This window comes from Lactuca virosa, chromosome 6 (assembly GCF_052849685.1).
Source record: "Lactuca virosa cultivar CGN04683 chromosome 6, Lactuca_virosa_CGN04683_v6, whole genome shotgun sequence".
NCBI lineage: Eukaryota > Viridiplantae > Streptophyta > Magnoliopsida > Asterales > Asteraceae > Lactuca > Lactuca virosa.
In genome coordinates, this window is record NC_136431.1 from 99,752,665 (window position 1) to 99,769,730 (window position 17,066).

At 35.3% G+C, this 17,066-nt stretch overlaps 2 protein-coding genes across 2 annotated transcripts; one reads left to right on the forward strand and one right to left on the reverse strand.

The window, feature by feature from the left end:
• Positions 1-4,422: 4,422 nt before the first annotated feature.
• LOC145121779 (uncharacterized) lies at positions 4,423-4,998 on the reverse strand. Its single transcript, XM_079057479.1, has one exon. It carries the CDS (start codon positions 4,996-4,998, stop codon positions 4,423-4,425), a length of 576 nt encoding a protein of 191 aa, XP_078913605.1.
• Positions 4,999-7,095: 2,097 nt separating this feature from the next.
• LOC145122827 (histone H4) lies at positions 7,096-7,575 on the forward strand. Its single transcript, XM_079058395.1, has one exon. The coding sequence runs from the start codon at positions 7,162-7,164 to the stop codon at positions 7,471-7,473; it is 312 nt and encodes a 103-aa protein (XP_078914521.1). The 5' UTR covers positions 7,096-7,161; the 3' UTR covers positions 7,474-7,575.
• Positions 7,576-17,066: the final 9,491 nt, after the last annotated feature.

Consider the following 17,066-nt stretch of genomic DNA (forward strand, 5'->3'; position numbering starts at 1 on the left):
ACTTAATTCATCAAGCCCTCTATCAAAGTGTTATGTTCATAATGTTTACAAACACTCAAATGAAAGTGTTAAGAGCTCAAGTTGCTTAAAAACACTCTTGAACCAATATGACTTATTCCTAAATCATTTAATACATCATTGGGTGTTGTTAAGTACATAGAACCACAATTTATCTCATTGCAAGCACTTAAACTAACCATGGAATCCTTAATTTCATTCCATGTTTCCCAATTTACCCTTTGGATCAAAACAATCATCAAAGCTAGAACCTTACTAGCATCCATTCATGTTTGTGTTCCAATATCATATCTATAGTGTCAATTCATATTCATGAATGCCATTCACTTCTTAGATGTCAATCTTTATGTAGTAATTTATACATTTCCCAAAATACCCTTTTTACCACAAACTCCATGGATTCGTCCAATAATCAATCAACATTTAGCAGTTTGCATCTAAATCATTCTAATAGCATCCATTCATGTTATGAACTTCATTTTTTTCAACAATTATATCTTAATGCATAAAATCCATTGATGTCATCACATCTTTCCTAAAATCACCTAAAATTCATGTTTATGCAACATTCTACCAACATGGATGTGTTTGAGTATTCCAATTGGATTCATTATCATCAAAAATCATCTAGGTCATTGAATCCCTTCCAATTTAACATATAAAAATGAAATCCCCAATTTAGATTTATAGGGTTCATGGAGATTTTTACCCAAGTCATCAAATCTACCAATATAATGATTGGATTGAGACTGGAATCACCAAAACTACTCAAGGGAGATTAGAAACCAAAACCCTAACCCTTAGAAGAAGCTAAATTTGACATTGGTGTTTTCTCCAAGTATTGAACTCGAAATTTAGGAGTAATAGAGAAGAGATTATACCTCATTAGCCCTTCATTGTTTCCCTTCTTGTTTGAATGCTTCTAAACTTGCTTGATTCAAACCCTAGGAGCTCTTTTGATCAAAATCGCCATTAGGGAGTTCTTCCCTTGCAAAACACGATCTGAACAAGAAGAATGAAGGCGGCTTGCATCTTATTTCCCAATATTTTCACAATTGGTCCCTCTAGTTTACATTTTTGTCAAAAATGGTCCATTCTTCCAATATGTGTGACTTTTCTTTGAGAATAGACATCTTAAGTCCCTCTTCATCCATTACATAACTTTTGTAGTCACTTCCATTAGTTGAGTCAACCCTTGGTCAAACATACTTTGCCAAATTGACACTTTTGGTCCCTTAACTCTGAAACGTTAACATTTCAATCTATAACTTTCTAAGGTTTATATCAACTAATGATATAATTATCATTTAAATGACCTAATTAGGAAAATCATGCTTTATTTAATTATTTAATTAATTTAAGAACCTTATCTTAAATTTTAGGATGTTACAATTATCTACCCTTAAAAAGGATTCCGTCCTTGGAATCATATCGCGAGCCATCTCATTAGATTTTCGTCCCATCACTTTCTAATTTCTTCGACGTCCACATCACCTTGGTCGTCTTATCACATTGTAACCCATTCTAATAATTATTATTACATCATTATGGGTTATTAATCCTCTTGGACACTTTTACCCCTTCGTCTCTTTTTGATCTTTTAACAACATCATGTAATATGGTTATCTAACCTTAAGTCATACATCCCCACATGTAGCAACATGTTTTAAGTCATTTATGAAACTTTATCGAGTCCTTCCAACCCTTATGCCATCATTTGACTATTTCTTTACTTAGGCATTCTATGTTGTTTAAGTACATCCTCTCCTGCTCAAGCGTGCCAATCTTATTTCTTAATTTTTCCATACTCATCATTATCAATTCATTGCACTCGATTATATTCTTAAGCATAATATCTGATACTTACACCAAGTACATCACACATTCCAACGTAAGTTTACTTTTAAACTTCCACTCCATCATGTTTTACACTTTAGTTCTTACTAATACATGTACCTTTCTTCCCAAAAGGTCTTACTTTAAATTCATTGGAATAACACTTTTCCCTCGACAATATCTGCAAGTCAATTCATTCTAACGATGCTTTCCTTTAGTGTTATCAACAAGATAATCCAATCATGTATACCTTTCTTTTTCTACTACCTTTGTACTAACGAGTACCATCCAATTCAATTCCATGTATACTCCCTGAACCTTGTCCCTATCTCCTTTCGTTCACTTTAACTAACATGTCAAACCAAAATCCCCTCCGATGCTTAAGTTAGTATTGCCTCTCAGAAAAATAAAAAGAAATAGATGAAAATAGAAGGTAGAAAGAGTGTACTTTGAGTTTATTCAAAAATCTCTTAGCCTTTATTGGCTCGAAGCTCTTTATTTTTTGTTCGATGAGCAGATCCATTTAATGTTAATGATGAATCCGTATTGATGCTTTATTACACAACTTTTTCTGAGATGGCTCACACGTGCGAGGGTCCAGGTGTGGCCTTCTGATTGGACCGAGGTCTATGGTCCGAGGGGGGTTCGTGGCGCACCATGCGAGGCTCGGATACGTCAGGAGAGGCACGCGTCGGACTCCTACTGGACCGCACTTCGGATGTGAGGGAAGGCGACACGCCTCGCCAGCTGGCCTCGGTGACTCAGCATTTTCGGACACGTGGCTCGTTATTAGCGAGGGTGACGTGGCCGAAGTCCCACCTTGCGAAATTTCTCGGATTTGACATTTTTTCTCGATTTTTGTGCAAAAACTTCTAAAATCCATAACTTTCGCATACGGGCTCCGTTTTTTGACGTTCTTTATATGCACGCGTAGGTAAAATTACGCTCTACAACTTTCGTTTAGACTTCGTCGGCTAATTTTGATTTTAGTTTTTATATTATTATTTTTAACAGACCGGGACAGGAAATCCGTTAAAAATTCATAACTTCTTCATCCGACGTCCGTTTTCATTTGTCTTTTTACCATTGTACTACTATCGACGAGACCTTCGATTCTCGTTTAAGTTGTGTCTGCTAAAAATCACTCGATCTAAATTTCGAGTTTTTAGCTGTCTACTGCTAAGCTGAAACTTAGAAAAATCATAACTTCCTCATACGAAGTCAGATTTGGACGTTCTTTTTATACATACTCTCGGTTTAACGAACACTATGACTTTTGTTTAGATCGCTAAGGCTAAAAAGTAGTTTATCAAAAACTCACTTTTTACGTCATTCGGCACCGTGCCGGTTTTGTCGCGAAACTTCGACAGGTCATAACTTCTTCGTTATAACTCGGATTTCGACATTCTTTTACATATCCATAATCCTTGTCACGACCACTACAACTTTCTTAATAGATATCAGCTTTATCTGATATTTATTTTCGACGCTCATTTTTATTCTTAATTAATTAAATCATAATAATTAAGCATAAAACACATAATTCACATAATATTCACATAATTCCTTTTCATTTCTTCAAAATGAGTTTCAAAGGTTAACCTAGACTATTATGTCAATATTAATGTCTAGCCTAGAAACACGGGCGTTATAATTCTCCCCCCTTAGAATGATTCCGTCCCCAGAATCACACATCAGCAAACAAATACGAGTAGCGACTCATCATGTCACTCTCCGTTTCCCATGTGAGAAATGGACATTACCATTTTAATCTCCCAACTCATGCAAAAGTCTTTATTCCTTTTGCTTATGAACTGGGATCCATTATCACATATGATCTCAGCAGGGATCTCGAACCTGATCAGGATATTTCGTTTGATAAACAATACCACTTCCTTGTCTCGTACTTGAACAAAGGCTTCAACGTCTATCCATTTCAAGAAGTAATCTGTCATCACTAACATGAATACCTTTCCCCCAAGGGCCTTTGGTAACTTGCCAACTACATCCATTCCCCATTTCATGAATGGCTAAGGGGAAATGATAGTATGTAACTATTCTACTAGTTGATGTAGGATGTTGTTATGTCTTTGGCAAGCATCACATTTCTGGGCATGCAAGAAAGCATCCTTTTTCATTGTTGGCCAGCAGTATGCAGTCTTTAATGCTTTGGAACATAAGGATTTCCCCCAGTGTGGTTTCCACAATCTCCTTCATGTATATCTTTTAGGACTTTTGCAACTTCATGATCTTCTAAGCATCTAAGGTATGGACCTTCCATGGACTTCTTGCATATTCTTCCTTGGATCATCACAAATCATGAGATCCTCATATTGAATGCTCTCTCACTTTTTTCTTCTCTTGGGATTGTGCCATTTTGGAGATATTCCATGATGGATTGGATCCAAGATTTGGAGTGTTGCGGAGGATCCTGAATGTTGGGACCCTGGCGATTAGGATCTTGAGGAAGTGGTTGAGGGTTATGATCCTCGATTATTGCCACGTTGGTTGTTTGGTCATGGTGATTGGGATCATCTAGTTTGTTGGAGGGATCTTCTATCGCTGAGATCAATATATGGGTAAAGGGATCCTAATTTCTGGCGGGATCCTAAAGGAAGATCCTAAGTTGGCTTGTGCGTCTGCCTCAACATTTTCTTCTCTGGGAACTTGGCTTAGGCTGAAAGCTTCGAATTCAGAGGCCATATTTTTGAGGATTTGGAGGTATAATGCTAGTCTTTTGCCTTTTACTGCACAAGATCCATTAAAGCGATTAGTTAATAATAAGGAGTCAATGAATACTTTAAGATCATTGGCTAGTTGTAATCCCATGACCAATGCTTCACATTCAACTTTGTTGTTGGTTGCATAGAATTCACAACTAACTGCCTGGGGTATGATGTCCCCCTGTGGTGATTTTAGTATGATCCCTAGGTCTGTTCCTCTGAAGTTTGAGGATCTACCAATGAAGAGTGTCCATATTCCCATGCTTACTACTTTCTGGAGTTCCTTGCTTTCTAACTCTGTTCCAAGTTGTAGATCATCATTGAAATCAGCCACAAAGTCTGCTAGTGCTTGTGACTTTATTGCTGATCTTGGTTCATACTTGATGTCATATGTGCTTAGCTTCACGAACCACTTTGCCATCCTACCTGGCATCTATGGTTTTCGCATAACATTCTTGATGGGGTAATTAGTTCTCACACGTATGGTGTGTGTTTCAAAATAGTGTCTTAGTTTTATGGAAGCAGTTACTAATGCGAGTATTAGTTTTTCAAGATGGGAACACCTGGTCTCAGGATCCAGGAGACTTTTACTTACATAGTATATAAGATGTTGATCCCCATTGAGATCCTTGGCTAAAACTACACTTACAGCGTTAGAGGATACTGAAAGGTGTAGGAAGAGTGGTTCCCCATCTAGTGGTTTCACTAACAAGGGAGCAAAACTTAAATAATTTTTAAGTTCCTGAAAAGCATCTTCGTGCTCTTTAGTCCACTCAAATCTTTTGTTCCTCTTCAAGATATCATAGAAAGGCTTGCACCTTTCTGAGGATCTTGAGATGAACCTGTTAAGTGTTGCTACTCTTGCTGCTAGTCTCTAAATATTATTCGTCGTGGATGGGGATCTTAACTCGATGGTGGCTTTTATTTGCTCCGAACTTGCTTATATTCCTCTTTTAGTCACCATGTATCCAAGGAACTTGCATGACCTCATTCCAAAGTGGCACTTGGAAGGGTTTAGCTTCATGTTATATTCGTCTAGTATGTTGAAGGCGTCTTCAAGATCCTTGAGGCGATCCTCAACTTTCTTTGATTTTACCACCATGTCATCGATGTAGACTTCCATGGTGTCCCCCAATTTATCCTTGAACACCCAGTTGACTGACCTTTGGTACGTTTCACATGCATTTTTAATACTAAAGGGCATAACAACATAGCAATATATACATGTTGGGGTAATGAATGCAGTATCCTCTTGGTCAGATGGTTCCATTTGGATTTGTTGGAACCCCGCTAATACATCCATAAACGTTAGCAGTTCATGGTCAGCCGTACCATCTATCATGGAGTCTATGTGTGGTAGGGGAAAGGATCCTTATGGGAAGCCTTATTCAGATCCATATCACTACTACAAAAAGGGCTTTGGTCACTTGACGCCGGAAACGAATAGTCACCCATACGATATTTTAAGCAGCTGAATGTCTCCATCGTGTGACTATTCAAAATCGTATTGCCACACCTTCTAATAAGTAAGTAGCTGGAATGAACTGAAAGATTTTGGCGGAACGTTCAACCACTTATTAATTGGGAGACGTGACTATAGAAGATTGAGTTCGACGCATTTGTTACTCTATACATAAAAAAGTGACAGATATACTAGAGTAAAAAAAAGTGACCAAATGTCATAAATCGTCACATAAAGTAAATGTTTATGTCGTTAACTCATAAATTGAAGTTTGTCTCACATGATTTCAGTGTAGCGAAAAATCGGTACATATAGTCTTATAACTATAAGTGTGACTGAAGTTGAACGTGTGTTATAGCTTGGCTACCGTTTATATGTATAATAACTTATTATTTCAAAATGGTTGTATGGATTTCGAATAGCCACACCATATCAAAATGTGTATTGAATGATTTAAATTAGTCACATGACGAAAATTCATATAGCTATTATTTGGAGCAAAAATGATTAAAAAACGTTAATCATTAAGTTTGATATTACTACAACATAAAATTATCATATATATTAATTTTTGTGTATAACAATTTTTTCAGTCAAGAAAATAGCTAAATGCTTATTAATTAATTACTTACTAACAATAAAAACCTCAAAACTCTATTTCGTAGACAAATTTGACCTCAAAAATTTATATTTATTAAAAATTACTACTTGTAATCCTTTTTGTTTAACAGAGTAGAAAATATGACATTTATTAAAAACAATATACATATATAAATTAAAGATACATATTTTTTATTGAAAAATAATATGGTAGTATTTTTAATAAAACATATAGATCGGTATTAGGTGCTACCAATTTGGTTTCTATATTTTTCCCGAAGTTACTTAATGCAGGACCCTTTTTAGTGTTACCTAGATCCAGCAATAGTAAAATGAACCAATCAAAACGTTTTATTGCTGGTCACACAGATCGCAATCGGACGGCCAGCAATCCATTATAACCTTATTCGATCCAACAGCCACAAAACAAATACCCCTCCCACCTTTCTTACAAAACCCCAAATCAACAACATTTCTATCACAAACGAAAATCAAATTCATTCCAGAGACAAAAAAAAAATAATGTCAGGAAGAGGAAAGGGAGGCAAGGGATTGGGAAAGGGAGGAGCCAAGCGACATCGTAAGGTTCTCCGGGACAACATCCAAGGCATCACCAAGCCGGCGATTCGCCGTCTGGCCAGACGAGGAGGTGTTAAGCGTATCAGTGGGTTAATCTACGAGGAAACCCGAGGAGTTTTGAAGATCTTTCTTGAAAACGTCATCCGCGACGCCGTCACATACACCGAACATGCTCGCCGGAAAACTGTTACGGCCATGGACGTGGTATATGCTTTGAAGCGCCAAGGCCGTACTCTATACGGATTTGGTGGTTAATAGAATTTAGGGTTTGTAGGGTTCTTGTTTGACACCGGATTTTAATCTGAAGTGATTCTACTTGTAATTGAAGTTCTTAATACAATATCAGATAGTTGTCAATTTATGGTTTAAAATTTATCTTTCTCGAATGATTTATCTTAATCCAGTACATGGAATTTAGTTTTGTTCTTGAATTTGAATACCCTTTTAAGGCAAGTGCATCAGGAAAAGAGTGGAATCTTTCTATCATAGTATTCAAGATTGATTTGAAATTAAGCAGTTCTTAAGGTTCTAAAGGCAGTAGGACTGATACTTGTTTCATTGATTTAGATATTGAATTGTTGAGAGGTCTATATATTGTTCATTGATTTAGATCGATCAAGGTATTTTCTTTTTGATGTAATCATTGCATATAACGTATTCACTCAATAATTTTGAATGGAAAGGGGTAATACCAACTAGAAAGATTCGATTTGTGATGATAATGAGATAAATGTCGTGTGTGTGTTTAATCGTAAATGACGAAATCCTCCGGAAAAAAGGAATATACAAAAGGCTATACAAATATTCATGTGACAATTAGATGGACAATTTTATTCAAAATATATTTTTTCAAGATTATTAATATATTAGGCGTACAACAATATATTTTTGAAATATTTACAAATATATGTTTTTTTAAATATATTAAAGACGTTAGATCTTATATAATAAATCATATAATAAATTAGTATAAATATTGTTTGTTTTGAATTATATGATAACGTAAATATCTTTTAAAATTTTATAATGTCAATTGTTTCAATGACTTCTACCTGTAAGGTACTCATTAATAAAATTAAATATAATATATGGTTTAATGATATTTATAGTTGTTATGATTAATTTAAATTTTAAAAACTTTATTTGCTTAAGATTTTAATTTCTATTATTTTAATTATTTAAAACATCAAACATTGTTTTTGTTTTTAAATGTAACAATATAAATTTTGTATATAATATTAATTTTAACTATTATTGTTGTAAGTTATATAAAATAACGTATTTGGAAACTCTTAATTATTTTAATTTGGTTTTAGAAATTTAATTTTTTTTAAAATTTATTTGATTATATTATTATTACTTTTCTTTGATTGTCATTATTTTAAACAACAAACATTATTATTGTTTTTAAAGACAACATTATAAAATTTTATATTAATTACTTTTAACTATTATTATTGTACGTTATTTTTAGAGTAAATTACTGAAATCGTCCCTGTGGTTTGGTTAAAATTGCACGTTTGGTCTCTAACTTTTATTTTGCACTCGGACCGTCCCTATAGTATTATTGTTGCATTCTTAATCCCTCACTGAAATTAAAAGACTATATTGCCCTTTATATTTCTTTTCCAGTTTTTATTATTTCTTTTATTATTTATTAGTTTTAAAAAAATGAACTAATATGGATTTATAGATATAAGGTCCCACCACCACCACCACCACTTAAAGAACCGACAACCACAACCACCACCTTCGTCACTGTCAAACACCACCTCCGGCGACGTCAAACACCAACTCCTCCGCCAACACTTCCATCAGCCAACCAAATTAAGACAACCTTATTTTAGATGCTCAAACCCAGTGACGACAACCACACCTCCGCCATCAACTAAAATCAACAAAAAAACAATCCAGAAAAACAAAACCTAGATGCAAACTATGATGGAAACAATCCTGAAAAAACAAAAAACTAAGATGAAAACTCTGATCTAAACAATCCAGGAAAAACACAAACACACAGGCCCCAAATCCAATCAAAATTGAGGCAAAATCAGTTTTCACATCTAAGGAAAAAAAAACATAAACCCTAAATCAGAGTTTGCATCTGGTTTTACTGTTCTGGCTTTATTTCGAACAGAGAAAGGAGAAGAAGGATGTTGGCGGATGGATCTTTTTCATTTCATCTGAGTGAAGAAAGAACGCACGTATGGATATCTTCCATGGTAGAGGAGTAAAAGTTACCAGATTTCATGGAGGTGTTAGCCTGTGCACTTCCAACGACCCTCAATCGGCATTTGAAACTAACAAAGAAATGGAGACGATGAAGAGGGAGTACACAGAGTAGAAGGAGATTATACTAGATGCAATCGGGAGTTAGGGGAGAATAGGTGGGTCAACGATGGAGGATGAGGCTTGGATTCTAGGGTTTTAGCCAAATTAGGAGTTTGCCGGAGAAAGCAACGATGGCCGGTGGTTTTGAATTTTGATAAAGGGATTTCCACCGGAGGATGTGGTGGCTGTAAAGTCACGATGAAAGGGGTGTAGCAGAAAGGTTAAGAGATAAAGGTGAGGCTGGGCATAAACATATTACTTTTTTATTTTATAAATATTTTATAAATAGTAAAAAACAATAAATTAATTAAGGAAAAGAATTATTAAGGGTAATTTAGTCTTTTTAGGTATAATAGGGATCAAATGTGCAACAGAAGCATACTGCAGGGACCGTCCGAGTGCAAAATAAAAATTAGGGACTAAACATGTAATTTTGATCAAACCATAGGGACGATTTCAGTAATTTACTCTTATTTTTAAGATACTTATTTGAAAATTCTTAATGATGGTATGTCGAGGGGACAACCTTCATATCGTGGATACATGGTCTACCTAGTATAACATTATAGGAGGATAATGTATTGATCACACAAAAGCGTTGCATAGAGTTTACCCCCTCTATGTAAATATGTAGCTTTTTTTCGTCGACTGTATGTTTTGTTTCGCCACTGAATCCGATTAGCATTGAGGATCTTTTGACTATTTCAGCTTTAGGGATGTTCATCCCTTTTAAAGCGTCCATGAGTATGATGTTAACTGAGGATCCTTCGTCAACAAGGATCCTTCTGACAAAATGGTTGGCGATGTAAATAGTGACCACCAATCCACCGTGATGAGGATCCTGTACATCTGTTCTATCCGTTTCGTCGAATGTGATCTCCTTCTCATTTGTGATCGATGTATTATTCTGTGGCTTTTCTTCTTTCTCCGTCTTAAACACTTTAACACGTCTTTTTGCTGTAGAGTAAGAGGTACCAGAAATGTTACATTCTCCAGAGATTACATTGATTACCTTAGCATCCGCAGGAGGGGATCCTGATTTTTCTAGGGTCTTATGAGGATCCTGATCCTTTTCTTTGGATCTTTCTTTTCTTCTGCTGAGGGTCTCCTTGAGGTATCCCTTGCTAAGTAGGTAACCAATCTCCTTTCGTAGGGCTATGAAATCTTCAGTAACGTGACCAAAGTCCTCGTGGTATGTGCACCATTTGGACTTGTCTTTCTAGGTGGTGGACTTTTCTCCCTTTCTTGGCCATCTCGCTTTGTCGCCAAGATCCTGCATGGCAAATATTAGACCTGAAATATCCACAAAAAACAATAGTTAGTGATCTTAGGAAATTCTTCTTCATCCCATTCATCTTCAAGGGCATTAACCCTATGATGATCAGGTTTGGAATAAGGTTTAGATTTATAGGATCCGTGGTCCTATCATAAGGCTTCATGTCGAGAGTTTGGAAGCGCTTTGGGACCTCGGTGTAAGCGATTGCAGGAGCGAATCTCGAGATCCCGTGGCTTGTTTTGGAGACTTACGATATAGGCTGGACTAGTCCGAGTACGCTTGAGATCATCTGTCGTAACTGTTGAAGTTCTTTGGCCATGATCGGGCTCATTCCTGCATCAACATCCATAGAGTTAGTAGTAAAGGCATAAAATCCATTGATGTCATCACATCTTTCCTAAAATCACCTAAAATTCATGTTTATGCAACATTCTACCAACATGGATGTGTTTGAGTATTCCAATTGGATTCATTATCATCAAAAATCATCTAGGTCATTGAATCCCTTCCAATTTAACATATAAAAATGAAATCCCCAATTTAGATTTATAGGGTTCATGGAGATTTTTACCCAAGTCATCAAATCTACCAATATAATGATTGGATTGAGACTGGAATCACCAAAACTACTCAAGGGAGATTAGAAACCAAAACCCTAACCCTTAGAAGAAGCTAAATTTGACATTGGTGTTTTCTCCAAGTATTGAACTCGAAATTTAGGAGTAATAGAGAAGAGATTATACCTCATTAGCCCTTCATTGTTTCCCTTCTTGTTTGAATGCTTCTAAACTTGCTTGATTCAAACCCTAGGAGCTCTTTTGATCAAAATCGCCATTAGGGAGTTCTTCCCTTGCAAAACACGATCTGAACAAGAAGAATGAAGGCGGCTTGCATCTTATTTCCCAATATTTTCACAATTGGTCCCTCTAGTTTACATTTTTGTCAAAAATGGTCCATTCTTCCAATATGTGTGACTTTTCTTTGAGAATAGACATCTTAAGTCCCTCTTCATCCATTACATAACTTTTGTAGTCACTTCCATTAGTTGAGTCAACCCTTGGTCAAACATACTTTGCCAAATTGACACTTTTGGTCCCTTAACTCTGAAACGTTAACATTTCAATCTATAACTTTCTAAGGTTTATATCAACTAATGATATAATTATCATTTAAATGACCTAATTAGGAAAATCATGCTTTATTTAATTATTTAATTAATTTAAGAACCTTATCTTAAATTTTAGGATGTTACAATTATCTACCCTTGAAAAGGATTCCGTCCTTGGAATCATATCGCGAGCCATCTCATTAGATTTTCGTCCCATCACTTTCTAATTTCTTCGACGTCCACATCACCTTGGTCGTCTTATCACATTGTAACCCATTCTAATAATTATTATTACATCATTATGGGTTATTAATCCTCTTGGACACTTTTACCCCTTCGTCTCTTTTTGATCTTTTAACAACATCATGTAATATGGTTATCTAACCTTAAGTCATACATCCCCACATGTAGCAACATGTTTTAAGTCATTTATGAAACTTTATCGAGTCCTTCCAACCCTTATGCCATCATTTGACTATTTCTTTACTTAGGCATTCTATGTTGTTTAAGTACATCCTCTCCTGCTCAAGCGTGCCAATCTTATTTCTTAATTTTTCCATACTCATCATTATCAATTCATTGCACTCGATTATATTCTTAAGCATAATATCTGATACTTACACCAAGTACATCACACATTCCAACGTAAGTTTACTTTTAAACTTCCACTCCATCATGTTTTACACTTTAGTTCTTACTAATACATGTACCTTTCTTCCCAAAAGGTCTTACTTTAAATTCATTGGAATAACACTTTTCCCTCGACAAGATCTGCAAGTCAATTCATTCTAACGATGCTTTCCTTTAGTGTTATCAACAAGATAATCCAATCATGTATACCTTTCTTTTTCTACTACCTTTGTACTAACGAGTACCATCCAATTCAATTCCATGTATACTCCCTGAACCTTGTCCCTATCTCCTTTCGTTCACTTTAACTAACATGTCAAACCAAAATCTCATCTCATGAGTTAATGTGTTTCTTAGGTCTACGATCCTAAGCACACCATGATATGAAGCTCTAAAGCACATAATGTTATTTTCTACTCAACTTTCAAAATCATGTTGGGTCTGAATGATCTCATCACTTGTAACTTCTTTCTTCCTAACTATCTACCCCTTAAAAGAAATGAAGGAATTTCTTTTAAGGCTAAATCACAAGATGATCCTCATTATGCATCCAGATGTTTTGTTTATTTCTTTATGGAAATCCGTTGCCTCACGTGTACTCCTTATGGACCTTGAATTCCACATTTCCCTTTCCATTGATTGCATAAAGCTTCCATCATAGTTTCAGCATTCTCGTGTCCCTCAACATTGTTGTTGCAGTACTCAGCTCTCCCATTCAACACTTTATCAGTTTAACTTCTCATGCATCATACTTTACTTCTATTTCTTGTCCCTTCTTATGAATGAGTGAAGGTTCATCCATTAACCACATATTGCTCGGTCGTGTGTGCTTTTAGACATCCTTTATGACTTATGCACACAATCCTTCTTTTGAATATACAACCAATTCTTATATCATTTGATTTCCTCATCCTTTAGTCATAGTCAAGTAAACCATAATGCTCTGAGTCAAAGTCCTATCTTCTATGTGAACTTATAACATAAGACCTCACTATCATAAGTCTAACCACTCTTTATTTGGTTGGTGAATCCAGATTAGCAGCAATACCCAAACATATTACTCAATTATACTTGAACGTGCCCAGTTCGTATCATTAGGTTTCACAATTTAGGTCCTATAAATCTTATATCTTTGGTTCGTTCATTTCACCCATAATTCCAAGCACCACATGTTGTTCTTACTAAGCCCCCAAAATACTATGAGATCTTGTAAGATCACATCATCACATTTCCATATCCTTCTTACCATCTACCCCTTAAAAGAGATGAGGGCATTTCTTTTAAGGTCCAAATTACCCTTTGATTCTCACGTAGTAGTAGTTCTCCTTTCTGACTTATTCATGGGAATTTTTAGAAATTTCCTTTGATCGTCATTGTCTTCTTGATAGTCCTTTTTAACAAACTTCCATTGCTCATTCTTGTTCACACCTTATTAGCACTATAACATCATGTGGAATCGTTTACCTACTTGATAGAAATTTTCTTTTGATGATCAATTTTCATCCTTTGATATTCCATCATGTGGAATCGTTTGCCTACTTTGTCGATCATATAACATCTTCCATGTACTGTTTTTTCATCATCGAGTTATCTTACCTTGGAGTCTTATTTCTTCAGTCACCCTCATCGTGTTCCCAATATAATCTTAAATTTTCATCACAGTTCATAGAACTTGTAAGTTGGAATTACATAGCTCTCATTAAATTGTTCTTCACATTCATCTAGTATCTTAGGGTATGGTAATCTCATGGACTTATCATCATCACTTTTTAGTTTCAATTATTTGTATAATTCAAGATGGTCATCATAATGTTTTTCTTCTTTTAGGCTCAAGAAATATCTTAAGGTATTTCACACTATCATTCTTTCCTTGTAGTAACTTCACTCACTGTTCTAGTACATTAGATTAACGTATCATTGCTTGCCTTTTTCTAGTGTCTTGGTTTTACAAGGACACCCTTATTCCACAGCTACCATCACACTCAACATATGATAGTATTAACTCGGTTGCCAACTCCTTAGGATCCCAAAAGATCTCATTGAGTCAAAACATCATGCTCCTTCCCAAGTTGTCATGTGCGTACTTTCTTGTACTATCTTGATTTCATCATCATATCACCATTTCTCCATTTAGTTCATTGGGCCACCTTCTAGTTTTGCCAATCATATCCCAATATTTCTTTCATCCAAGGATGGAATTCATGATTCTGTTCCATTCTTTTCTCAATCAACTTGCTTGTAACTTGAAGTTATCACTCTTATGTTATAACATAAGCTCCTCCCATATTACTAACTTCAACTAATTTTCTTAATCATGAATATGGAGTTCTAATTCCTTTCCCATTTTATACTTTTACCAAAAGTTAAACATGTCCCTTTTTTAGCTAATTGTTTTTTTATCAACTTTACAGCTTAATTTTTTTTTCATTCCTTGGTGCTTCTAACTCGCTACCAATAACACTTAATGGATACAAGCTCAATTCCCAACATGTATTAAATGTATACCAAGGAATTTTCATTTATACTAGTTGTTTGACTTTGACAAAAAAAAATCAAAGCTGTCAAAATTTCCAATTGTCTATTATCATGCTTTAAACTCTTTCATGACTCTTATTTGACACAATGCATGTGGTCAAGTCCCTAATTCACCTGAATCCTTACCACATTTCTCAAAACCTTTTCATGGTTCCACCAAGTTCGGGTATGTATCATGTGTTTATAATAGTACGGGCCTTATACTATTATACCCACATCATACATAATTGACATTGACTTCACCACCTAGGAGGTTTTCTTCCATTGTTTTATACCGTCCATACACTAGTCTTACTTCCATTACTCATCTTAGAAGCACTCAATATAGCGTTCTACAAGTTTATCTAACTTATCTAAAGCTTAATATCATCTAGCATGGCAATTCCTTTATATCACTTGTTGCATAAGATTCTACCTAACTTAAGGCATAGCAATCCTATGACTCATTCACACTTTCCATAACCAAACTCTAAGCCTAGGAGTGGAATGATCCACTCCTAATTCGCTTAAACTATGGCTCTGATACCAAACTGTAACACCCCAATTTTTTTAAACTTTAATATGCTCTGGTTTTAAGAAAAACATTCGGGTGTTAACCCACATTTAACAAGGACCGGTCCCACAAAAACATTTACAAATTTAAAACAGTGGGTGTTACCATTAAGCATCAATACAACCATAGCAAGCAAATAAGAATTACATCAATACAATTAATAAGGAACTTAACAAGTTCAACTCCATTCTCTATCACTTGACTTATAACTTCCATCTATCATTCTCTCTCCTTAAGTGTAACCTGAGATACATGACATTAAAAAGAGATACGTAAGACAATAATGTCGCGTGAGCTACGCGGGTTTGAGACCTAAAACATTTATCACTTTTTCATCAAAAACGTTTCATCTTTGCAAAACATAGTTTTAGACCATAAAACATTTTCAAGCATTTTCAAGGAAAACTCATTTCATACATGTCATAAATATCATTTCATATCTTCTCATTTCCTTTCCTTTCATTTCATTTCAAAAGCCATATTTCCATATTTCATTTTCTTTTATAATTAAGGGCTAATTCCGGTATTATACCGTTGCCATTTTTATACTTAGGGTCTACGTCCAATCAAGGAACCACTTCCAAGTCTAGACCAAGGTGGAAAGAACAAATCAATCCACCAAGGCATCATTTCCATTAGGAAATCTATCTCGCGAAGTGGAGGCGTCACCCCGATAGATTCCTTCAGTGCCTCTTACGAGGTATCATGACCCGGACAGTTTTGATTTCATTACTTTCCAATTCCTTTCATTATTTTCCATTCATTTTCATTACTTTACATTTATTTTCATTACTTTCCATGCTTTAAACATTTCATACATTAGTATCATAAAATCATTTCAAAAGTAAAGCATCTATATTTCAAAACATTTCAATCATATTTTCAAAACATTCGATATTCCAAAACGTTATTTTCTTTCAAAAACATTATTGGCTTAAGGCACTCTTTCCAAAAACATTTGACTCTTTCGTTTCAAAACATTTCATATATCAAAGCATTGCATTTCATTATTATAAAATCATTTTTCCATGTACCCCAAAGTGGGAAAAATGCCAACACGTACTCACCTGTATCACAAGAAGGCTAGCTAGTCACCTTCTACTTCCTTTCCTTAGAGCAACACTCTTAAATACCACCTATATAACATATAGACACAATTCATTAAAATGACCAAAATACCCCTCAAATGTTCCATTAATAAATTTTATTGCTTCATACTATTCCTCATTCAAAAATATGAACGTAGGCGAAAATCGCGTGCAAATCCGAGTCCGTATGAAAAAGTTATGTGGAAAATACTAAAGTTCAGATTTTTGGTCGAGTTGGGAAACTGATGCATGTGCGCGGGCCGCGTGCTATGCCATGCGGGTCGCGTGCCGTAGCAGCCCAAACACCCCCAAAAACTCACTTTTTGA